Source organism: Mobula birostris, chromosome 14 (genome assembly GCF_030028105.1).
Source record: "Mobula birostris isolate sMobBir1 chromosome 14, sMobBir1.hap1, whole genome shotgun sequence".
In the NCBI taxonomy this organism is placed as follows: domain Eukaryota; kingdom Metazoa; phylum Chordata; class Chondrichthyes; order Myliobatiformes; family Myliobatidae; genus Mobula; species Mobula birostris.
The window spans coordinates 43,468,362-43,494,530 of record NC_092383.1 but is presented as its reverse complement, the minus strand read 5'-3'; the positions used below and the strand labels follow the sequence as shown (position 1 = coordinate 43,494,530).

General features: G+C 42.0%; 2 protein-coding genes across 3 annotated transcripts in view; both read right to left on the bottom strand.

Annotated features, from left to right (window-relative positions):
* The window catches only part of LOC140209868 (E3 ubiquitin-protein ligase NEDD4-like), a 225,586-nt gene that overhangs the window by 113,010 nt on the left and 86,407 nt on the right, over positions 1-26,169 (bottom strand). For both annotated transcript variants that reach the window (XM_072278462.1, XM_072278463.1), the window contains exon 5: positions 11,005-11,058. In XM_072278462.1, the coding sequence (XP_072134563.1) occupies positions 11,005-11,058 (54 nt within the window). The remainder of the gene's footprint in view (positions 1-11,004; positions 11,059-26,169) is intronic.
* LOC140209594 (E3 ubiquitin-protein ligase NEDD4-like) lies at positions 6,478-7,755 on the bottom strand. Its single transcript, XM_072277866.1, has one exon. The coding sequence runs from the start codon at positions 7,753-7,755 to the stop codon at positions 6,478-6,480; it is 1,278 nt and encodes a 425-aa protein (XP_072133967.1).

Below are 26,169 nucleotides of genomic sequence, written 5' to 3'. Positions count from 1 at the left end.
AGATGCTGGAAATCCAAGCAACACACACAAAATGTTGGAGAACTCAGCAGTTGACGTTTTTCCACAGATGCTGCCTGGCCTGCCGAGTTCCTCCAGCATTTTGTGTGTGTTGCTCCTTGCCTGCCCATCGCCTCCCTCTGGTGCTCCTCCCCCCTTTTCTTTCTTCCATGGCCTTCTGTCCTCTCCTGTCAGGCTCTTCCTTCCCCAGCCCTTTATCTCTTTCACCAATCAACTTCCCAGCTCTTCACCATCCCTCCCCAGTCAGGTTTCACCGATCACCTTCTGTTTCTCTCTCCTCTCCCCCCCCCCACCTTTTAAATCTACCCCTCAACTTTTTTCTCCAGTCCTGCTGAAGGGTCTCAGCCCGAAACATCAACTGTACTCTTTTCCATAGATGCTGCCTGACCTGCTGAGTTCCTCCAGCATTTTGTGTGTGTTGCTTAGATTTCCAGCATCTGCAGATTTTCTCTTGGTTGTGATTCCATTCAGGAATCATATGGTGGAGGGGAAGAAGCTGTTCCTGAATTGTTGAGTATATGCCTTCAGTCTTCTGTACTTGTTCCCTGATGGTAGCAATGAGAACAGGGCATGACCTGGGTGATGGGGGTCCTCAGTAATGGATGCCACCTTTCTGAGGCATCGCTCCTTGAAAATGTCCTGGGCACTGTGGAGGCTAGTGCCTATGATGGGGCTGACTAAGTTTCCAACTCTCTGCAGCTTACTTCAATGCTGTGCAGTAGCTGTCCCACACCCCCTCATGATGCAATGATGCAGTTAGTTATAATGGCTCCACAGTACATCTGTAGGAATTTGAGACTGTCCTTGGTGACACACTAAATCTCCTCAAACTCCAAATGAAATATAGCCACTATCATGTCTTTTTTTGTAGCTGCCTCGATTTGTTGGACCCAGAATAGATCCTTAGAAATATTGACACCCAAGAATTTCAAATTGTTCACTCTTTCCACTTCTGATCCCTCTACGACGGCTGGTGTGCATTCCCTCATCTTACCCTTCCTGAAGTCCACAATCAGTTCTTTGATCTTACTGACATTCAGTGCAAGGTTGTTGCTGCAACATCACTCAACCAGCTGATATACCTCACTCCTGTACGCCCTCTCGTCACCAGCTGATATACCTCACTCCTGTACGCCCTCTCGTCACCAGCTGATATACCTCACTCCTGTACGCCCTCTCGTCACCAGCTGATATACCTCACTCCTGTACGCCCTCTCGTCACCAGCTGATATACCTCACTCCTGTACGCCCTCTCGTCACCAGCTGATATACCTCACTCCTGTACGCCCTCTCGTCACCAGCTGATACACCTCACTCCTGTACGCCCTCTCGTCACCAGCTGATATACCTCACTCCTGTACGCCCTCTCGTCACCAGCTGATATACCTCACTCCTGTACGCCCTCTCGTCACCAGCTGATACACCTCACTCCTGTACGCCCTCTCGTCACCAGCTGATATACCTCACTCCTGTACGCCCTCTTGTCACCAGCTGATATACCTCACTCCTGTATGCCCTCTCGTCACCAGCTGATACACCTCACTCCTGTACGCCCTCTCGTCACCAGCTGATATACCTCACTCCTGTACGCCCTCTCGTCACCAGCTGATATACCTCACTCCTGTACGCCCTCTCGTCACCAGCTGATACACCTCACTCCTGTACGCCCTCTCGTCACCAGCTGATACACCTCACTCCTGTACGCCCTCTCGTCACCAGCTGAAACTCTGCCAACAATAGCTGTATCATCAGTAAATTTATAGATGGCATTTGAGCTGTGTATCTAGCCACATAGTCTAGAGGTGCAGTGGGCTAAGCATGCACCCCTGAGGTGCGCCAGTGTTGATTGTCAGCAAGGTGGTAACGTTACTTCCAATCCACACAGATTGTGGTCTTCCGGTTAGGAGCTGAGGATCTGGTTGCAGAAGGAGGTACAGAGGCCCAGGTTCTGGAGCTTTTTGATCAGAACTGTAGGAATGATTGTGTTAAACACTGAGCTGTAGTCAATACCCAGCATCCTGACATGGGTATTAGTGTTGTCCAGGTGATCCAAGGCCCCATGAAGAGCCAATGGGATCACATCTGCAGTAGACCTACTGTGGTGATAGGCAAATTGACTGGGTCCAGGTTCTTGCTGAGACAGCAGTTAGTTCTAGCCATAAGCTGCCTCTCAAAGCATTTCATCACCATTTGTTTTTAAACAAGCAATTGACAAATATTGGCGCTGAGCAGCAGCTGGATATCCCTGTATATGAGTCACTGAGAGTTGGTATAGCAAGGCATTAGGATGGTAAATAATCCAACAGCTTCTTTTGCAAGAGGGTTTGAGCACATTTGTCTTACTACAATTATACAGAGCATTGGGGAAATCACACCTACACTAATTTTGAACTGATCTGGGCTTTCTTCCAAAGGAAGGACATGAATGCAGTCACACTGCCACAAATGTTCTACAAGTCGATGTCTGGGGCAATATGGACTGTTCTATAGGGAGAGATTAAGCAGAATGAGCCTATGCACTCTAGTATGCAGAGGAGTGAGAAGTAATCTAATAAAACATAACAATTATTGCGGTGCTTGACGGGGGAGTTGTTTCACCTGCCCGGAGTTATCATTTCATACTATGGGTTGCCCAGTTAGGGTGGAAATGAAAGGATTTCTTCACCAAGGTCTGGTAAATCTTTGTAATTCTCCTCCTTCCCCCTCTCCCAAGAGGGCTTAGTCATTGAGTGCTTTCAGCGCAAGGATCAGTAGATTTTTGGATACCAACAGAATCAAAGGACGTGTGGTTGGTGCTGGCAAATGCTGCTGAGGAAATAATCAGCCATGATCTTATTGAATGTGCAGCAATTGCAAGGGGCCAAAGGACCAAACAATGCTTGTGTCTTTGATGTTCTTGTAACTTTGTTCACATTGCTGGTAAGTAATCAAGGACTGCAGCTTTTCTTTATTCAACAGTGGTTACCTTTTATTTATTAAATCTGATTATACTCAAAACAGCAGTGAAGAAGACAGCATTCAAAAACATTCCTTATCCACTTGGAAAAAAATGAATCACACATCATTGTCAAAAAAGAAGAAAGTTATTTTGTCCACAAATCTGTTTTACTTTTAGCGGAGCCTGAAATGTTTCTAATATTCCCAGATCTCTCTAATCATTTCATTACTCACTTGGAGTTTGATTTGCTAAAAATCAGTTTAGAAGACCAAGGCACTAATTGATGCTCTTTAAATACTAACTAGATCCTCTGGAATGAGCAATAGATTAACTTTTTAAGAAAGAAACTTCTAAACAGATTTTGTTTGTATTTTTTTTAGAATTGCTGCTACTGTATTGGTTTTGTAGATTTTGTTTTACTTATTTTCATACCACAAAGGTGCCAAGGGTGTGGACCGAAATTAGGCTGAGATTTTTTAACTTCATTTTGTCAATTTTATTTTCATACCCTCTTTCTGCATTAACACATCTAAAACAGATAAAGGAATTAAAGACCCAAAGAAGTGTTTGTTGTCCTGCGCATGTATTTTACCCCAGGCTACAAAATAACAATTTACAAGAATGATGCATTTAGTTGTTCATTAATGTTGCTTACCCTGAACAAAAGCTGGAACATCGCATCATGTACTGGTGCTGAAAATGCAGAAAAACTGTTGCTATTGGAGATTACAATTTATATTCTGCACCAATGGTGATCTATAATACACCATTTTTTGTTAAAGCCACTTATTACCAGGACCTTAAATCTAATCTACTAAACTCCTCTATCCCACCTGCAGACAGAAAGTAATAAGATCGTGCATAGAAAAACTGAATCTTTAAGCAACACTCATCACCAAAGGATTGAATAGGCCAGAAGATGAGCACACATGCTCAAAGGGCAAGGCTTACCATGTCAAAGTGAAGCTCAGTGAAGGGCTATGAGAAATCCAAAACGGTAAAAAAAAATGAAAATTCACACTAGAAAAACCTGAACAAACAGCCATCTTATCACACTATTTCTGATAGGTTGAATACATCTGAAGCAATCTGTAATGTACATGCTGGGCTGTACACTTAGGTGGCTCCGTAAACACAGAGACCCAAAAGGATGCTCAGCAATCTATTCTTTGCTCTTCCTTTGAGATGGAATGCCATCAGTGGCCAGAACTCTGGGGCTCTATAGTAATAATAACCCAAAGACAATGCCAGGTATCGCCCTTTCTCAGCTCTGTCACCCTTCACACCAAATTTTAATCTGGCCTATTTATACAAAGCCTACACAAGAGTATTGTAGATCAGTTGCAGGCATATCTTATAAACAGAAATCTAATGTCGGCCAACAGCCAATGAAGTGAGGAAACACCTAATGGAGAAACTGCAGAAAGCTACTAAATGTGCTTTGCACAATGCAACAGGACAACCACATCTTCATTACATGGACCTTCAAACAAAAGGAAATTCCTGTGATCAACACTCAAATGTTAACAAAAGCAAAAAAGCAACAATTGAAAATATTTTGCTGATACTGGATAAATTTCCCAAAGACCCAGAATAAGACCCAAGAGCATGGTAGCAGAAGATGACAAAGAAACCTTTTTTTTTGCCTTGGGTGTGAATATCTTGAAGGCCATTTGTAATGGAGGCTTTCCTGCATACTAATAACAATATAGAATTATCTGCAGAGTTTGAAGGATTAAAGTCACACTGCCAATCTTCAAAAAGCTTTATCTTCGAAATTTAAAAACTTAACCATGTTGCAAATCTCTTCAGAATTTTATCATTTTCTGTCACTGTTTTAGAAGTGCTACTGGATATCCATAGTAATTAGAGTGTCTCAATGTAATAACCTGTCACAAAACAGTAGTCAAACCTTTCTGCCTAGATTTGAAAAATAGCCTTTAACAAGCTGTTAATTATAGACAGCAGGTCATCTGATAGTTTGTTGCTGAAATCTATTGCCCAAGTGATAGAGCAGTGTGTGGACTTTTTACGTCTGTAAGCACAACAGAACTCTACCATGGTGCTGATCCAATTTCATGGCTGCTCTGTACAGATGGCTGACAGTGACCACCGCTACTCCAATATCAAGTTGTTATATTTGAACTCAGACCTTCCATATAAGTGTGCTAGGCCAGACTATCTGGAGTCTGAGAAATATTCTGGCAGCAATATTTTTAAATCAGGTCTACGCTCTACTATATTTAGCAAATCTAATATTGATCCAGTTTATAAAACAAAGGGATAACCTAACTGTCTATTTATTTTAAAAACCCTAATAATCTCTTCAATGCAAAGCCAACACATACAGATTTGATTCAGGAGGATAAATTTATGTTCAACTTAATAAGTGAAATAGAAAAGATGAAATATATTCTGGGTTTTAAAAAAGATACAATCTAGAAATAAAGGTCTGTTTATCCAAACAGGCACAAGTCCACAGCTAATTAAAGATTGTATGTTAGGAGGAGGGAACCAAGTTGCTCAATGGGAAATCATTAATATATGGTACTAAGATTAACTAAACTACAAGTAGAAATATTTTAAATAGTAGGAAGTGGATTTTCATATCCAAATTTAACTTGCAAGACACATCTTTACTACCTAACACTTACTTACTCAAAGGAAAAAAGGTATTTAAAATTTGTGAAAGAGCAGATTGTTCAGAGAACATCAATGATGCAAATTCAAAGACTGCAATATGATGTTCTTTGTCAAGCATAATGAGATGTTTACAATGCTGGATTAAGACAGCAGCATTAGTTGTTAGTTCATGATAAGCTGTTCTGTCAAAAGGCTTTCACATATGCTGTTCTGCAAATGCCAAAGCCGGAGTATTTTTAATTTGCTTGTGCTTTTCTGGATAAATAACAGTTTCTTCTTCTAGGATGAAGCTTATCAGCAGAAAACAGAATTCTGACTGATTGTAGACATTTAGTAGCAATTTATTTTGTGGTTAATTAATAGTGCAGAACATTAATTTACAGTTCACTTCACACATTTAATTTAAATTAATTTCCTAACAGGGAGATCCATTAAAAACTTTCCTCGAGAACTCAAATAATTGATTAATTATCAGTGTAACAATTGGCCTAAAGACTATTTTAAATTAGAATATCTATACAATGGACAATGTGCTTTGACAATTCTTTTAACATCCATACAGTCCACGTCAACAAATATAACCAGAATACTGACACCATTACAACAAATCAATACAAGACTAGAGTCTATCATCATTATGATAAATGTTAATATTATTGATGATTTTAATTTCAGAACCACCTACATTTGCCACTCTCCACAAACAGCTCAAAATAATACAAATAAGCACTACCCACATTATGATATGAAAAGTAGTAAGAAAAACAGAATACTTTTCTTCTATTTTAAAATTTGTCTTTGAGACACATTTACATACTCTAGCATAACCTGCACTTTTGTAAGCCTGACATTATAATTTCTTTGACCAACTTATTCAATTAGCTTACCTTATACTCTTGTCCCCAAACATTTGCATTGGGTTCCTTTTTGTAGCTTCCAGTTATTTTCTCCTCGGAAACAAAGATTTTGTGTTCTGATCTCGGGGCGACATGAATTTGTAGTCGAGGGTTCACAACTTTTGAACAGCAATGTCTCAGTCTCAAGTGATTACTAGAGACCATTTGGCAGGGAACCTCAAGTGAATGGCTTCTCTGAAAGATGGGGCGCCTGCTTTGTCCATGTACATTTTCCCCCTCGATAACTCCATTATCATTTATTTGGCACTCCGAGTGTTTGAATGAAGGCAAACATACTGACGTGCTCCTTATTAATTTGATATCTTGATATCGTGTACACCCAGTATTTAAAGAGCTCTGCTTAAATTCCTTTACAAATGATTCATGGTATATCTGTCCTTCCTTGGCCTCTGTTCCCAATACAAGAGCTTTTTGGCAATTCAAATGCAGAATGTGATTCAAAGGTCTGTGCAGTTTCTTCACTTTTCCCTGGCACTCAGAATCTTCTTCACCACAATCTAGTGCTCGACTTTTACCAGACTGATGCCCGTTGCAGTAAAGTGGTTTAATGTCTCTAACTTCACTAGAATAGGTTGGATTCGACAGTCGCAGCCCATTAACTGCTGTTGCAACACAACAGGTACTTGCTTCTTTGGATTTTGAAACAATCCAATCTTCACTTTGAATTGGTTCTTGGGAGCAAGGGAGAAATCTACTTAGTGTGGAATTGGCACTTCGACCTGCAAAAGGATCTGGGCTGGTCAGTGTGGCTGGAGGAGTGCTGCAAGGACTCTGAGGAAATATCACCAGTGATGAGCAGCGCCTCAGCGGCACCTTTGATTTCCTCAACTTTGCTGATGTTTTGGCAGGCACCACCGTATGATCTAAGAGTTGTTGGTGAAAAGGTATATTGGTGCTACACAAAGCGCGTTCACAGCTGACACTGTTACCAGACTCACAGTGCCTACTCGACTGTTTGGACTGTAGTGATATCTGCAAAGTGGAACTCTTTCTGCGCAGTTGATCATTATTACTAACCTGCGGTATGAACAATGAAGAGCTACGTTGCAGTATGCATTCAGCCTGTGATACTGTTGGCATCACTACAGGCTCAGGCGTAGTCAATTGATTAACATTCTTTCTTGATAGAGTCTCAACTGTCATACAAATGTTACTCTCCAAGCTCTCCCCCGAAGCTTCAGACAGTGGGTCCGTGTTGCTCCTCCTGGTCGCAAAATGCAATCGCAAGTGGCGGGCCATTTTTTAAAAAATATAAAACAAATGTGGTCCTAGTTTGGAATGGATCCGAGCTGGTTAAAATCTCATAGTTTGCAGGAAAAGCTGAAGGCGAACATAGCAAGCACCACAACTTGGGATACAGTCACCATCAGTAGCTGTAGATAGGCAGAAATAGCTGATGTGACAAGCAGCATTCCAATCATTATTGAACCATAACTAGTAAGCCCAGGAAGTTAGAAATATAAAACAACAAAATCCTTGATCGTAGGAATACCTCCAAGAAGTCTGAAAATCCATGAATGTCTGCAAAGTGCAAGGAATAAAGGCACAGTCCTTTCCACAGCGCTGAAAATTCAGCAACCTTTACAAGGAGCTCAGCTGCTGCAGAGTTTGAATTCCAGCCAACCTTGCTTCAATTAAACTTCCTTGACTTGCATGAATGACTGAATCTGACCCAAAATAAACAATCTTCTTGCATGTCTGTCTCACATATTATATCTCATCCTCACCAAGCAGGGCAAGAATGTGGCACCACTCTAGACACTGTAGCTTTTACTGTTTCCCTTGCACTGAACCAACATCATATTTTTACCCCATAGTATTGCATTACAGGAAATTTCAGAGCGACATCCAGTATACTTCAGTACTGAAGGGGTTTCTGAGCACTACCACAATATTAAACTGCAGGGATATGGTAAATACACTGGAAACCTCTACTAACAACTGCGAGAGACTCCATAGCTATGCATTAATAGTTGAACACAATCTGCTTTTGTCAGTTCTTCAATGCAAGAATTGGCTCGTGATAGATATTAGACTCACATTTTCAGTTCTGTTAAAGCAGGACACATTGAAACACAATCATCAAGAATAGATATGATTTTAAGTAAATCTTGTCAGGAAAAAAAACAAAAACAGAACTATTATTAGAATCCCTCTGGAGTGAAATGCTGCTGATAGTGGACTGCAAGTACTTTTCAAGCCTGTTCAGTGCAGCTAACTATGAAAAACCTTTCTCTTCACACACAGAAATGCCACATCCTGACATTTGAAACTCATGGCTGTGCCAAAAGAACTACATTCTTTTCTTCCTGTAGCTTTCTGATCAGCTGCAGAGATTTGAAAGCACTGAATAAGTAATTTATTTTTATGTAGAAGCATTTTTCAAATGCTCTACCCTGCATGTAATAATCATGAAAAATAAGAACAATTATAACCCCAGAAATTATTCCTTTGGCACATATTCTTTATATGAACACTTCAGGCGAAGACCACAAATAGTTTGCAATAGCAAGGTGAAGCACAATTCTAAGATCAAAGTTTTACAAGAAAAAAAATACTGAGTAAGCAAGTTACCTTGGGTTTAATGCGTGCAATTAGAATATAAATTTAGACACTTTCCATAATACCTTATTAACAGTATTCCAAAGCCCATAAGTTGCTATACAAAATAATAGTTTATTCAGCAAAGTTATCGAAATAAAATGTCAAACTTTTTTCAAAAAACAAACAAAGTGTTTGGTAATTCTATAATGACTATCCGAATATCCTTTGGGGATAAAATTGGCTACACAAAGGAAAATGTGCTGCTTATAATCAAGCTGTAACAACTACACCATTTTAAACAGATGCCTTTTTATAAAGATTTTCTACTACTGCACAGAAGTAGAACAGCCTGAATTGCAAATAAAAGTAAAAGTGGTCTTGTGAGCTTTTTATTTTGTACTCAGTCAGAAGGCACCAGCCTGACTGAATACAGCATGTGCTGCAGACAGAGGTTATTTCTTTAAAGGAAGGAATACTTGCTTAAATACTATTTTTTAATAGAAATATTCTGGCTGCAAAAAATACAGATGTTTGGAGAGAGCAAAACCTTCCCTAGAAAAGGACCTACAAATCCAGAATCGTCTCAGGTTTATTTTCCTGGAATTCTAGCCAGCCAAGCAGACTCAAATTTCTACGACAGACTAGCACAATTCTCTGATCATCAGACTGACAGAAAATATGAACAGCCTTCACTGTTTTTCTGTATTGCTTAACATTGCATTGTCCACGGCAAGGCATGCTTTTTTAAAAATGCCAACATGATTATTCATTAATATCCTTATTTAAGTACCAATTGCTAAAATTAAAAGTGATTCAAATGGAACAGCACTCCTACGATTATTGTCACCATTTTGAGAACTGACAGCTGAACAACTGCTTTGAAAGCAACAGAAATCCTAGATATAGGCAATTTTCAATTTCTAACAAGTTCATAGACAATGATGAGCATAAAACTCACATAAAATTCAACATTGATAGTTGAATAATCAATGAGAATGTCTCAATTGTGATGTAGTTCCAAACCGAGTAAAGGAAAATAGATCTAATATTTCATTTATTTAAGAAAACTGGAGTTCAAGTCACCCAGTCCAATTAGCATCTCACTCAGCTAGCACAGGTGAAGATCTTCAGCACACTTTCTACCTGAGCAGGTAACCAGCACAGGAACACTGACTGAAACTTAAACTATATAATGGGTTAGCATTGTCTTTATCACTAATCAAAAGTATTTAACTGTAAAAATAGAAAGTGCTGGAAACACTTAGTAGACCGAGGACACCTCTGGAAAGAGAAATGGAATGAATATTTCATTAGAACTGAGCTATTGAGCGTTTCCAGCATTTTTAGTTCATGTTCAGCAACAACAGAGAACTGGAGAACCACCTTCTCTATAGCAAACCTACTGCTATGAGACAACGCAGGACTGACAATGTTCCACTCCATTTTAAAGCAAACTACCATTATGGCTTATACTCATAGTAAGTAGACACCATAGCAAACTTTCGTATTTGACTCAAGCCTGAAAAGAAACCTTTTATTGCTTCTTTTTCCAAACATTTCATGTAAAAGTGAAACAAGATTTTCTTCAGACATGAACTGCATTGGAACTGGTTTATTATTGTCACATGTACCAAGATACAGTGAAAAGCTTGTCTTGCAAAATGTTTATACAGATGAAATCATTACACAGTGCATTGAGCTCGAATAAGGTTAAACAATAACAATGTATAATGAAGTATAAAATCAACCAAAACAGAGCAGTACAGGTAAACAATGAAGTGCAAGATCATAACAAGGTAGAAACCAAGCGTCCATCTTATCGTACAAGAGATCCATTCAAGGCAACATTGAAAATGAAAGCAGGTTTTATCTACATTACATATGGCAACATTTATGTTACTGTGGAGCAATTATTCCTGGTCGATACGGATTGTAAGAACTCACCAAGCGGTTTTCATCAAACACTTCAAAGAGAATCCGATGCTGTCTTGGCTGAACCTAGCAAATGGTACAAGTATAAAAATAATACACTCATTAAAAAGTACAGGAGTTTTTTTTATACAACATTGTCTGCCCAAATGACAATATAAAATAAACACGATGGCTTCTCAGGTTTTGCTACCCAAAACGGCATTCATGCGCTTTCTCTATTGTTCAGAAAGCATGCAAAGTATATACAGCAAAAAGAGTGCTTTACCTCCCCCAGTAACCACCAACACAGCCCACCAGGCACCCCCGTCCCACATGGAGGGAAGTCTGCAGATCTGACATTGGCCTGGTCAGTCACTGCAGAACTTACAGCATTGAGCTGTCACCTCAATCACGAGGGGATATGAAGCAGAAGGTGGCAACAAGGACCTTCTCAATTTCTGCCTCATGCCAAACTACTGCAATATCATGAGAACACTGCTACAAATACTCCATCTATTCTTCAGAAAGCAGAAGGCTCAATAAATTATATTATTACAAGGCATTTTCAGTAACTAATTGATTTAAAGCAAAGCAACAGTAACACCAATAAGAAAACAATTATCTTCAACCACATCAGATATAATGTGCTCTTGACATCATTCTCAGGAAGGTTGGAGATGACAACAGATTCATAAAATCATTCCAGAAGTATCGAACACTAAAGCAATTAAAGATGAAAGGAACTGCAATTGTACTTGACTATTGGTAGTCTTAACAAACTCTTCTCAAATTGTCAGTCATAACTTTTAACTGGAAATCTGTTCTTCAAGCTTCCATGTACTCTTCCCCAAAATACAGGCTTCCTTGTAGTTAACTTTGCAGTTACGCTGGCACCAAAAATGTGTGGCAACACTTATAGGCTTTTATTTTTAATGTTGCCTCGAATGGACCCCAGCACATCTTCAAATTGTGTTGGTTGTGAATGCAAACGACATATTTTACAGTATGTTTCAATGCACATCTGTAGTAAGTGTCCATCTTACCTATTCATAGAAAGCCGCTCCCCCATGCTTACTAGGGATTGGCCCGTTTAAGGAGCACTGCAGACCCCCACTGACTGCTGTTTGATACCTGCACCAGCTGATGACATTGCGGCACAGGTAGAGTATAAATCTAGTGTGCTGAAAACACCTGGTCTCTTTTACTCTCTGGGCACTGTGGACCAGGTGCCATGGAAACAGCAGAAGTGTGCTGCAGTAAGAGGGCGCCTGGGCACACACTTCAGTAAGTGTTTGCAACTGAGTGCAACCTGAATGGTTTACTGAACATTTAGTGGTTGTCTTGTTCTATAAATAAATGGGTAACTTACTCGTAGTGAGTGTCTTTTATCCCCACTCACTGAACCCGTGAACCTGATTTCACACAATTGGTGCTGTGAGCAAGATTCAGTGATTGAACAGAAGATTAATGTGTAAAAGGAAAAATAAGAGGGGGAACCCCTATGTGAGAAGTGCTGAGTTTCGGGGTGGACCGACAACAGTGCAGGATTTGGGAGGCTTAGCAATCTACTGGCGGGCCACAGGATGCTAGTAGACTGGTCAGACAAGCTAGACTCCCATGGGAGAAAAATGGGATGCCATATTGTGTCTACATTTAATGAGGTAGGGTTTCCTGAGAGAAAGGGAAGCCAGAGGGATGCTTTCTGGTTGCCTGGCAGCCACAGCAAAGGAAAAGTACAAGATAATCTCACAGAAGAAGAAAGAGATATACAACTTGAGAAACCAAGTGGAACTGTGATACCAGCATGGTTTTATCATGGGGGAGGCTGCCCAGTCAGCTTAGACTCAGGCTAGAGAGTTAGAGGATGGGAGTACAGAGATGGCCTGTTGGCTAGTAAAAGTGCAGCAGTTAGAAAGTGCCCACAGGGATAACTGGCGACTGGAAGCCGTTAAGGTCTAAGCCTGGATGTTGAGCGCAGGTGACCCCAGCATTGATGGGGTGATGGAGACAATTGGTTAGATAGTAAGGATGGGGAAGAGAGTTTAGAAGAGAGCCTGGGGGTTCCCCCTCCAACTGAGTGCATTTCCCCCTATGCAGCCATGGTCACACGGTCTCAGAGCTGACAAAGCCCCCCCAACTTCCATGGAACAGGAGGCTGGGGGAGAAGAGCTGCATGAGGGAGAGGGACCTGGGGAGGATTACGTAATGTATCTCACTGAAACAATTATCATCAGGCAGCTCTCTGCTAAGGAACTGGCAGATTTGGGAGACAAGTATAGGCTGAAGAAGAGGAACCTCTGCCCATGTGGTTGCTAAGGATCTGGTATGTAGGGAGGGGGTGCCAGAGTGAGTTTATCCAGCTGGGAGGTGGATGTTCATGGGGAGGGAGCACTGTTGGCCTAAAGCACAATTAACAATGCTCTGATAACGCTGCCCACTTCCCTCAGTGGTGATGAATGGCTATGAACGATAGCCTTGTAAGGAATGGAGCACAGGGGAGGAAGGGACCAGCACCCTTCGTCACTGGACTCTGATCACAGGGATCTATCATAACAGCGCCCACCCACTGGATAGTCATAGGTTAACTTTGACCATAGTGGGATATTAGTTAAAGCAGCAGTTTCCCACTTAAAGAGAGTGGTGCTGCCGCCATTGGGACCAGCGATTGAGGACATCGCCATCAAACTACTGTAGGGATTAGATACATGGGGGAAGGTTCTCATAAGTAGGTGCACAAATTAAACAAACAGGCTGGGGATGGACGGCCATGTGTGACCCGTATGGAAAAGATTTTGGCATTGTTCACCTCGGGACACCTCGGAGTCCTGAGGGAATAGGGAAATGGGGTTCCTACTCATCTATACCACATGAAGGGTGCACTACCAGGGGAAGAGAGACAAGGAGGCCATTAAGGAAGAAGGGCCATTCTCCAGGACCTCCCCCAATAAGGGGTCCTTCTGTCCTTCAGAGGATTCCTCACATTCCACTCAGGGTTCCCTATATCCCTCACTGGAAACTCCACAAAAGGTACTGGCACATCTTCAACAGCAGCAGTGGTTGGGCAGTGGGTGATGCCTTCCACTCCGCCCCTGTAGGGAGGGAGTCATTCACTCTGCACCCCCTATAATAAACAGTGAATGGTTTGAGTTAAAAAAATTGTTACGTGAGGTGTGGCCACATATGAATTCAGTTCAGTGAGAAGTGTGTATGCGTGTACTGTATAATGAGTAAGCACAAAGTCTGCCATGTGTTTGTTACCTCTGTAGTGGAAGGGTGTTTGAATTAATCTAAGAGGAAGATTTCCTTACTTGATGTAAAATAAATTTACAGAATGGCGTAGCTTAAGAAGTCCAAGAAATTGTGTAAGTGTGCATGTGTGGGAGGCCCCATCCTCTTCTTTCCTTTCCTTCTTTTCTGTGGAACGCATTTATTGTGTATTAAATATTTGTTCCAAGTATTTTTCAGTTTATTTGTGAAGCATCAGAAGGGCGAAAGGAGTAAGCATAGATTATTGTTTTGTCTTATCTGTGTTTTAAGTTTGTGTATACTTATTTCTTTGCTTTGGAATAGGTATTGGAGAGAGAGAGAGAAACCCAGATTTCACACTAGCCATGTGGAATCCAGGTTAACGTGATGGAAATGGGAATGTCTCTATTTCAGATATGAGATTCCCACATTCTAGAAAGAAATCAGCATTTTGGGAAATTGGTGATTTGTGTATACTCAAATTAAGAATTTGAAATATATCTTTTTGGAGGGAGATTGGAACACTTGGGGAGTGAATTGAAACATTTCTTTTCTTAAGAATAATGTTCCATAGGACAAAATATATATTGGGTAGTGTCAATGCACTGATTAAGTTTTAGTTCTTTCAGAAAGAACTTTGCAAAGTTGAGACGGAGTCACAGTGTATCTCATAAAATGCAAATGAGTAGCCAGGATTCAGGTCATTCCTGTCTCCTAGAATGCAGGTATAGAATATAGTCCAGCATGTGTCGGGTAAAATACAAATCAGAGTTCACCACTGCCGACCAGAGAGAACCAGAGGGAGAAGGCAGACCAAGTGAGTCAACCCACTAACAACCCCATTACTGGAAATTAAACACTCACCATCAAGCTCCTGAATGAAGCAAACGTGCAATAGAAAAGGAATGGAAGTGGGAGTTCAGAAGACACAGAGAGCATGACGGCAAGCCATGAATGACCTGTTAACATACAATGGTAATGGTACTTCGTAATGAAGGCTCGTTCTAAAAGGTAGATGATTAGTTACAGATTAGAATAGAAAGACATTGGAAAAATACATGGGAGATTTCCGAGTTGCAGCAGAAACATCAAGTTCCACAGCTTCGATGGCATGGCAACTGAAAAATAAACGAAATTGCAGACAGCATCTGAAGGCAGCCATCTCAGCCTGAATGGCAAGTGAACACAAATGAGCTGGGCCCTTTCAGTGATTGGGCCAGTGATCAGACTGGGGCGGGGGGGGGGAGAGGGTGTCACCCGGGTGAGGTCCTTGGAGCCATTCAAGTAGAGACCACCCAAACCCTCCAGCAGATCGATCAAAGAGACAGAGAGATGGGTTGTCAAGATTATTCTGATAATAATAATGAATTGTGAACTTCTGCCTGTGAACCTGAAACAAAGTTACCTTGCTGTGACCCTGCCCACAGAGTAATTACTGAAAGCCACTAATGATAGGTTTAGCTATCAGAGATTGAGGGGAAGAAGAGAATATAATCAAATTTCTGCAATGTTCTATTGCCATCTCTGCTCAGTCTTGTAGATAGTCAATTAGGAATGTTAGATATCATAAATGTAGGTACACATAGGGACATGTTAGGTTAGTAATTGGGGAAGGAGTCCAAAGCGGAGGGCATTTGCACTGCCCTACTTAATTAGGTCCAAGAGGAGGGTATGTTACGGAGTATTCTGGAGTTATGTGAATGCAGCAGATATTAATTCAAGCAAGAACCAGACTCCAGTTTTCAATGTAGATTATAAATTGCAAGCAGTAAATTGAAGTTAAAAGTGCACCTTTCCAAAATGGTGACCATGTGCTTCACATATGCATCAGCCAAATGTTAAGATAATGGGGCACTGGGAGGTTGGTGGACTCTGTAACCCAGTGGGTACCAGCTGGTGGGCTGATATTTCTGGGTATCATTGTGTTATGTTTTGTATGTATAAACATAGCATAGTGGGGTGTCCATGGGGATTATACAAGCTTGTAGACTGGGTGTCACTGTGCCACATCTATCATGGGGTGGTCTGTTGCAGTAAAGTGTCCATTTTACCCATTTATCAAAGGCCTGTGCAAGCTGGGGATTGGCCTGTTTAAGAAGCATTGCAGTCCTCCCACTGGCTGATGATATCAAGGTGCAGGTAAAGTATAAATCTAATTGGCTAAAACACCTGGTCTTAGTCACTGTGAACCAGGTCACAGATGATGCCATGGAAACAGTAAAAGTGAACTGTGGTAAGACTTTAGATAAGTACTTATAACTAAATGTAACTTGAATGGTTTATTGAATGTTTAGTGTTTGGCTTGTTCTCAAAATAAATGGGTAACCAGTAGTAAATGTCTTCTGTCCCCACTCACCGAATATCAGTGCTGATAGCAACACTGTCTTAGGCCAAATCAAAGGTGGTCCATTGCATAGTCTCCATAGCTTCTACATCCTTCCTATAATGAGGCAACCAGAAATAAAAGCAGTACTCCAAGTGTGGTTGTCCTAGAGTTTTATAATGCTGCAACATGACCTCATAGCTCTTGAACATAATTCGCACGAGTAATGAAGGACCACACCACACAGCTTCCTAACCAACTCATCAACTGCATAGCAACTTTGAGGGATTTACGTACATGATCCAAAGACCCCTCTATTCCTCCACACTGCTAAGAATCTTTGTAATAAGCTTTCAAGTTTGACCTTCCAAAGTGAAACACTTCACACTTCTCCAGACTGAACTCCATCTGCCCCTTCTTAACGCAGTTCTGCAATTTGTCTATATCCTGTTGTAACCTACAACAACCTTGCACACTTTTCACAACACCACCAAACTTCAAGTCATCTGCAAACTTACTAATTCACCTCTCCACTTCCTCAATCAGGTAATTTACTAAAAAAACCACAAAGAGAAGGGGTACCAGAACAGATCCCTGTTGAACACCACTAGTCACTGACATCCAGGCACAACATGCTCTATCTACTACCGCCCTCCGCTTTCTGTGGGCAAGCCAATTCTGAATCCATACTGCCAGGTTTCCATGGATCCCGTGCCTCATGGCTTTCCAGAGGAGCCTTCCATCAAAGGTCTTCACGTATACCACACTGCCTTCATCAATTTATTTTGTCACCTCCTCAAGGTTCATAAGGAATATTCTGTACTTCACAAATGCTGACTGTCCCTAATAAGACTCGCTTCTCCAAATGCTTGTAAGTCCTGTCCCTGAGAATTCTCTCCATTAATTTGCCCACCACTGACATAAGACTTAAGGCTGATTTATACTTGTGCGTCAAATGTACGCCGTAGGTGCGGCATAGCTGCATACCCTATGCTGTACTCTACGTGAACGCTATGCTGTAGCCTACAGTGCACCTCTCCCAAAATGTAACTATGCATCGCGGCAACGCAGACCTCAACAAGTGTGATTGGTCCGCTTGGTAGCATCACATTTCCTCCTACACTGCAATAGCTTGCCATTGGGCGACTGAAGGGCAGGGAAGGAACTCTGGCTGCAATGCTTTCCATAAAGCTTTACAGACCTCCAAAATTATGGAGGACCCTGTGCTTGAAGCCAGTTTGTAGCTAGCTGCTACAGCCTGTTGCCTTCTACCTGAAGCTAAAACTCGAAAAGTGATTGCCAGTCTCTGAGTATATTGTGTGTCCACTAATGCGATATTAATGGTTGAAGACAATGAACCAAATCGTCAAATCTACCTGCCGACATCCGAAAGTATTTGAAATGCATTTCCTCATCCATGTCTCTCAGTGGCCGGACAAGCACAGAAAATTCACCCTCCTTCAGTTTCAGTTGCCATTGTTTGAAGTTTGAGTTTCTTCGTGTTGAGTTTCAACAGGAAGAAACTCAACACAGTGGCATAGAAACCCCACCGCCAACTAGCGTTTTGGTGGTGAATTGCAGAGCAAAGGAACACACCACACGCACAAGTATAAATGCTAACAACAGCGTAGCCTACTTGCATAAGCTATGGCGCAAGCTAGTACACACAGGTATAAATCAGCCTTTACTGGTCTATAATTCTCAGTTATCCCTATTATTTTTTGAACATTTCAAGGCATTCATTTCAAGGGGAATAGAATATAAAAACAAGGAGATAATACTGAGGCTTTATAAGACACTAGTCAGGCCACACTTGAAGTATTGTCAACAGTTTTGGACTCCATAAGTCAGAAAGGATGTGTTGTCATTGGAGAGAGTCCAGAGGAGGTTCATTAGAATGAAGGGGTTAACATATGAGAACCGTGTGGCAGCAATGAGCCTGTACTCACTGAAACTTAGAAGAATGCAGGGGGATCTCACTGAAACCTACTGAATGTTGTAAGGACTAGATAAGGTGGACGTGGAGAGGATGTTTCCTGTGGTGGGGGTGTCCAGAACTAGAGGACACAGCCTCAAAATTGAGGGCTGACCCTTTGAAACAGAGGTAAGGAGAAATTGTTTTAGCCAGAGAGTAATGAATCTGTGAAATGTTCTGCCACAGACAGCTGTGGAGGCCAAGACCGTCAGTATATTTAATGTGGAAATTGATCATTTCCTGATTAGTCAGGGCATCAAGGATTATGGCAAAAAAGCAGGTGTATAGAGTTGAATGGGATCTGGGATCAGCCATAATGAGATGGCAGCGCAGACCCTATGAGATGAATGGCCTAATTTTCTTCCTATGTCTTGGTCTTATCATCTAACGAAGGTGTATTTGCCATCCTCCAATCGCCTGGAACTACACTTGTGGCCAATGAGGACAGAAAGATCACCTTAACTGCCTCAGCAATTTCTTCCTTCACTTTCTGCAGTATGTTGGAGTATACCTCATTCAGCCTATCTATCCTAATATTTTAATAAAGCTCCAACACTGCCTCTTCCTTCATGTTAACTGATGGAATGCAGGGTAGGGAAGTGTAGGGTCATGCACTTTGGGAGAAGGAATAAATGTGTAGTCTATTTTCTAAACAGGAAGCACGTTCAAAATTGAAGGTGCAAAGGGAGCACAATTCCCAAAAAATTAAATTGCAGGTCAATGCTGTAGTAAGGAGGGCAAATGCAGTGTTAGCATTCACTTCAAGAGGACTAGTATTGCCAAGGCTTTATCTGAACATATTTGGAATATTGTGAGCAGTTTGGGGACCCATATCAAAGCAAAGATGTATTAGCATTGGAGAGGGTCCAAAGGAGATTCACAAGAATGATCCCAGAAATCAAAGGGTTAACTTATGAGTGTTTGAGGACTCTTGACTTGTTCTCACTGGAGTTTAGAAGAATAAAGTGGGATCTCACTGAAACCTATCAAATAGTGAAAGCAATGGATAGAGTGGATGTGGAGAGGATGTTTCCAATAGTAGGAGAATCTGACACCAGAGGGCACAGCCTCAAAATACAAGACATCGATTTAGAACAGAGATGAGGTGGAATTTCTTTAGCCAGAGGGTGGTAAATATGTGGAATTCACTGCTCCAGGCATCTGTGGAGACTAAGTCATTAGATATATTTAAAGCAGAAGCTGATAGATTATTAATAGGTAAGGGTGTCAAAGAGAAGGCAGAAGAATGGGGTTGAGAGAGGAAATAAATCAACCATGATCAAATGGCTGAGCAGACTCGATGAGCCGAATGACATTATTCTGCCCCTGTATCTGGTCTACCTCCTCTGATTCCAGGCATATGAAGCGAGATGTAAGCAGAACGGCCATTGTGCAAGAAGTGGGTAACCCTGGTTAGAGTGGTCCAGCATTGGCTCAACATGCTTAGGTGAGAATAGGCTTCAGCAAGCACAGACAGAGGTTCTAAATAAGTTTCTAGTAATTTTACTTTCCTGTTAGTACAGAGTTAGTATGCTGAAAATGTGTCCGGAGGTAGTGGTATGTTCTTCGTGTAATATGTGGGAACTTTGGGAGACCTCCAGTCTCCCTTAAAACTATGTTGGCATGAAGTGCATCAAGCTGAAGCTCTTTAGAGACCACATTCAGGAACTGGAGCTGCAGCTCGGTGATCATTAGCTCATATAGGAAATTGAGGAGATGAACGATAGGAGCTGCAGGGATGTAGTCACCTCTAAGTTGCAGGAGGCAAGTATATGGGTGAGAGGGAAAGGGAATAGGCTGCCTGTGCAGGGCATTCCTGTGGCCATACTGCTTTGGATACTGTTGGGTGGATAACCTACCAGGAGGAAGCCACAGTGACCAGGTCTCTGGCACTGAGTCTGGCTCTGTGGCTCAGAAGGGAAGTGGGGAGGAGTGCAGTGGTGATAGGGGATTCAGTAGTTGGAGCAGAAAGAAGATTCTGTGGATGTGAAAGAGAAACCCGATGGTATGTTGTCTCCCAGGTGCCAGCGTCAAGGATGTCTTGAATTGGGTCAATGCATTCTAGAGGGGGAGGGTGAACAGCCAGAAATCATGGTACATATTGGTACCAATGACATAGGTAGGAAAAGGAATAAGGTTGTGAGGGAGTTAGGCAGAAAGCTGAAAAGCAGGATCTCCAGGGTAGTAATCTCTGCCTGTGCCATGTGTCAATGAGGGCAAGATTAGGATGATTTGGCAGATGAATGTATGGCTGAAGAAATGGTGCATGGTGCAGAGTGCAGGATGCAGGGTTTCAGATTTCTGGATCTCTTCTGCAGAATGTATGAACTGCACAAAAAGGACAGGTTACAGATGAACCTGAAGGGAACCAATATCCTTGCAGGCAGGTTTGATAGAGCTGTTGGGGAGTGTTTAATCTAATTTGACAGGGGATGGGAACCACAGTGATAGGGCTGAGGATAGGGCAGTTGGTTTACAAGTAAGTGCAGTGTTTAGTGAGACTGGGGGAAGGGACAGGCAGGTAGGCAGAGAGGTTGGTGTGGCTCAGTTGGTAAAAAATGAAATCAAGTCCTTAGAAAGAAATGACATCGGATTGGAAGATGTAGTATCATTTTGGGTGGAGTTAAGAAATTGCAAAGCTGAGAAAAACCCTGTTGGGAGTTAAATACAGGCCTCCAAACAGTAGCCAAGATGTGGACTACAAATTACAACAGGAGATAGAAAAGGCATGTCAAAGGGCAATGTTATGATGATCGGGGGGATTTCGATATGCAGGTAGATTGAGAAAATCAGCCAATGTCCACATTTCTGCTGTGTACATTCCCTGAGGGGATCCAATCATGCATCATTAAAAGGAAGACATCGACTGCAGATAGTGAAACCTGAAGCAAAAATGAGCTGCTGAAGGAACCCAGTGGTTCAGATTGCATTGGCGGAGGAACTCAGTCGCTCAGATTGTGTTGGCAGAGGAAATGAGTGGTGCAGACTGTGTTGGCGGAGGAACTGAGTGGTTCAGATTGCATTAGTGCATTGGTGGAGGAACTGAGTGGTTCAGATTGCATTGGTGCATTGGTGGAGGAACTCAGTCGCTCAGATTGCATTGGTGGAGGAAACCTGACCAGTCAACTGCTCAGGTAGAAACCCTTCAACGGGACTGAAAGAACAGATGAGAGATCACCAACATAACGATATGAGAGAGCAGAGTGGCACAAGAGATTTCAAGTAATAGGTGTATCCAGCTGAGGAGGGACTGTCTGGCGCAAGTCAGGTGGAAATAGCGATAGGTGATGGATGGAGGCAAAGGGCTATAGATGATGGAATCTGACAGAAAAGGAATGTGGAATATGGAACCAAATAAGTGAGTTGGATAAATATCTGACAGGAAAGAATTTGTAGGACAGGGGTGTGAACTAACTAAGTCATGTAAAACTTGAGTTGTTAAGAGTTCAAAAGCTAAACAACCTCTTTGTAGGCTGAAACCATTCTGTAAAAGGTAGTCAGTCATACCTCCAAAAATACTTCCACTTTGCATACATCACTGCATTTCTCTGTCAAATATCCTCCCTGGGACCTAACAACAGCCTTTCCTCTAGGAAGCATTTCTATTCATTCCACATCTAGAATCCCCTGGCATCTTTGGAGCTTGTCAGTGTATCCAACATTAAATACCTGTCAGCATCACTGTTCTACTTAGACAATCCTGCCCACTATTTCACTCCTCAAATAGCAACATCACAAATTTGATGCTTATTTAGTATTTGTGAGTTCTTTAGTGAAATCACTTTTACTGAAAGCAGCAACTAAACTGAAGTTTCTCTTCACCAATGTGTCAAAGTCATACTACATGGTGCATACTCCATACAGGCACCTTCTCAGTGACAGTCAAAAAATTCTCACTGCATCTGTCTTTCTAAGAGCCTTCAGAATCTTAATTGCTTCATTACAATCAGAATTCATTCTTACAAAATTTTGTACTGTCTTTCTCCCTGCATCCAAGCAACCTTCACTGCATTGCTTCTTGAGTTTTCTTCCTAAAATATAGACCACAGCCTCCCAAATGCAATCACACCAAAATTTCCTCCAGTCCTCCCTCCACACTGCAGAAAAGGCAACACTCCATCACTCCTGCTATTTACCCTGTGATGGACCCCTGTGCTACCGCTGCTGCCTGCAAGGAGTTTGTGCGTTCTGCCCATGACCGCATAGGCTTCCTCCGGGTGCTCTGGTTTCCACCCACAGTCCAAAGCAGTACCGGCTGGTAGGTTAATTGGTCATTATATGTTGTCCTGTGATTAAATTGGAGGCTTGCTGGGCAGCACAGCTCAAGAGCCAGAAGACCTACTCTGCGTTTTAGCTCAATGAATAAAATAAACAAATAAATATTCCTTCAACTGCAATACATATATAAGATTTTGGTTATCTATTCTTCTTACTAAAGTGGATATCTTCCCATTCTCCTTGTTACATTCCAATGACCATCTTTTTTGTCCACTCACAAGCAGTCAAATCTCGTTGAAGGACTGTGTACAGATTACTTTCACACTTACCTTTGCCTTTGAACTAACTGTCATTGATCTTAAACACGAGGAATTCTGCAGATGCTGGAAATTCAAGCAACACACATCAAAGTTGCTGGTGAACGCAGCAGGCCAGGCAGCATCTCTAGGAAGAGGCACTCTTGCTCTTCCTTCAGTTAGTCCTGACGAAGGGTCTCGGCCCAAAACGTTGATTGTACCTCTTCCTAGAGACGCTGCCTGGCCTACTGCGTTCACCAGCAACTTTGATGTGTGTTGCTTGTCATTGATCTTTTCCAATTATCATGCTTAACTTTTAAGTGTTCTGCTGGAATTACTTTCATATACTTCTATCAAGTCTGTGTGGTTATATTATCTCAACACAGAAAACACAAATCTCTATGGCCTTTGCTCTGTGTTCAGAAGATCCAGATATCCATTAGATGGCAATCCTTGTAATAGCTTTGCTAGGTCCCTACAATCTCTTTAGCCAGAACTGGCACTCTATTCCAAGTATGATTGTTCTGAATTGAACTTCCCACAATCTACAATCTGACCAAATAACTCAGTGGTCTTAAACTTAAAATTTCTCTTTGGCAGTGATGTGCAAACATTATGCACATATTTTGCAATAATAGATATTGAAGTAGCTGAAAATTGCAACCCTAACACCTTTCATATTCCTCTGCAGTTATACCAACTTTCAGTTCATTAGCCTGAAACTGCCAATGTCTCACTATCTTCTCACAGTTGATAGAAATGTATTGAGGATAACTCTGTACTTATACTTCCCCCATCTGGCAATGCCTGTAACTTCTATTTTGGGCACATAACCTGCTCCTTGAATCGAGTCATAAGAGACCACAGAAGCTGGAATCTAGAGCAAAAGAACCCAGCAGATCAGGAGACATCTGTAGAAGGAAATGGACAGCTAATGTTTTGGAATAGAAAACAGAGCGGAGGAGGTCAGAATAAAGGGGTGATGGGAAGATGGTGCTGGTGAACCACGGCACTCTTCTGCAGGCTATGTACAATACTTCTAAATATACCTCTTTTGAATTACTCCCCCTGCAATCTGCAGCATATTATTTCCCTTTAAGCAATGTACTTTTAAATCGACTTAATGCACTACAGATTTCACAATCTTCTGAAGGACTTTGGGGATCAAGCAAGTAAGGCACCTTTAAGTGGATGAAAGTGCATTGCCATGGCTGGAAGCAAGGCAGGAGGGGGGAGGAGAGGAACTCCAAACCAGAATGAAACGCAGAATGAAACCTCTCCACCCAGCATCTTGTTAGCAAATGTGCAGTTGCTGGAGAACAAAACTAACGACCTGAGGGGAAGATCGCTATATCAGAGGGAAATGAGAGATTGTTGTGTTCTACATCTGAGCGAGATGTGGCTTTCTACGGCATACCAGGTACAGCAGTCAGACCTAAAGGGCTCTCAAGTTACAGAATGGACCGAACTGCTGAATTGGAAAAGGCGAAAGGTGGCAGAGTGTGTTCCATGAAAAACTCTCAGTGGTGCTCCGATGTGGTGGCTTTGTTAAATTTGTGTACCACTGACCTTGAACACCTAATGATCAAATGCCATCCTTTCCTTTACATAGGGAGTTCTCCTCCATAAACCTGACCGCAGTTTACATACCAACGGCCAACTATAATCAAGCGCTTCAGATGCTTCAAGATGCCGTCTCCAAACAAGAAATAGTCCATCCTGACACATTTCAAATCACAGTCAGTGACTGTAACCAGGCTTGTTTGAAGAAAACACTGCCCAATTACCATCAGCCCACACTAGACCACTGTTATACTACGATAAGGAGTGCCTACCGCTCCATGCCCAGACCACATTTCGGGAAATTAAATCACTTGGCTGTCCTTCTACTGCATACAGGCAGAGGCTAAAGAGCAAAGCTCCAGAGATTAGGACAATAAAGAGGTGGTCGCAGGAGGCAGGGGAGCTACAGAATTGCTTCGAGTCAGTGGACTGGGCCATGTTCAAGGACTCATTTGTGGACCTGAATGAATACACCATGTTTGTCAGCAATTTTATTAAAATAGATGAGTGTGTCCCCACAATATCTTTCAGAACCTTCCCCAACCAGAAGCCCAGGATGAACCATGAGATCTGCAATCAGCTGAGAGCCAGATTATAGGCATTCAGGTACAGTGACCAAGAAAGTTACAAGAGGTCCAGGTACGATCTCTGGAAGGCCATCTCACGGGCGAAGTGACAATTCTGGACTAAACTTGAAGCAACGAAGATGAGAAAATCTGCAGATGCTGGAAATCCAAAGCAACACACACAAAATGCTGAAGGAACTCAGCAAGGTAGGCAGCATCTATGGAAAAGAGTAAACAGTCAAATGTTTTGGACTGAGCCCCTTTATCAGGAGACTTCATCCAAAAGCCCTGGGTGAACTATGGGATCCACTATTTGCTGAGGACCAGATGAAGGGTCTTGGACCAAAACTTCGACCGTTTATTCTTTTCCATAGATGCTACCTGGCCTGCTGAATTCCTCCAGCATTTTGTACGCGCTGAACCAATAAAGAATCCTTGACAACTGTGGCAGGGTTTGAATACCATCACCCCTTTTAAAGTTAAATCAAGAAACATAGGTGACAACAGGCTTCAGTTCCAGATGAGCACAATCCCCTCTGTGCTCGCTTTGACCATCAAAGCATGAAGGAACCACCACAACCTCCGGCAACTCCCGATGATCCTGTGATTTCAGTCACTGAAGGCTGACACGTAAGCAGCCTTCAGGAGGGTAAACCCTCAAAAAGCATCTGGCACAGACACAATATCTGGCCAAATACTAAAAACGTGTGTTAATCAACTGGCTGGAGTGTTGACTGAGATCTTTAACCTCTCACTTCAGCAGTCTGAGATACCTGCCTGCTTCAAGCAGGCTTCAATTATAACAGTGCCGAGGAAGGACGTGGTAACCTGCCTCAATGACTATTATCCAGCAGCATTTACATCCACAATGATGAAATGTTTTTAGGGGGTGGCGATGAGCCGTATCAACTCCTGCCTGAGAAATGACTTGGATCCGCTCCAATTTGCCTAGCAAAGCAACAGGTCCAGAGCAAATGCCATTTCATTGGCTCCTCACTCAACCCTGGAACA

What these genes read in the sequence shown, in the direction of transcription:
- LOC140209594 (XM_072277866.1), bottom strand. Translation starts at nt 7,755, where the DNA reads ATGGCCCGCCACTTGCGATTGCATTTTGCGACCAGGAGGAGCAACACG.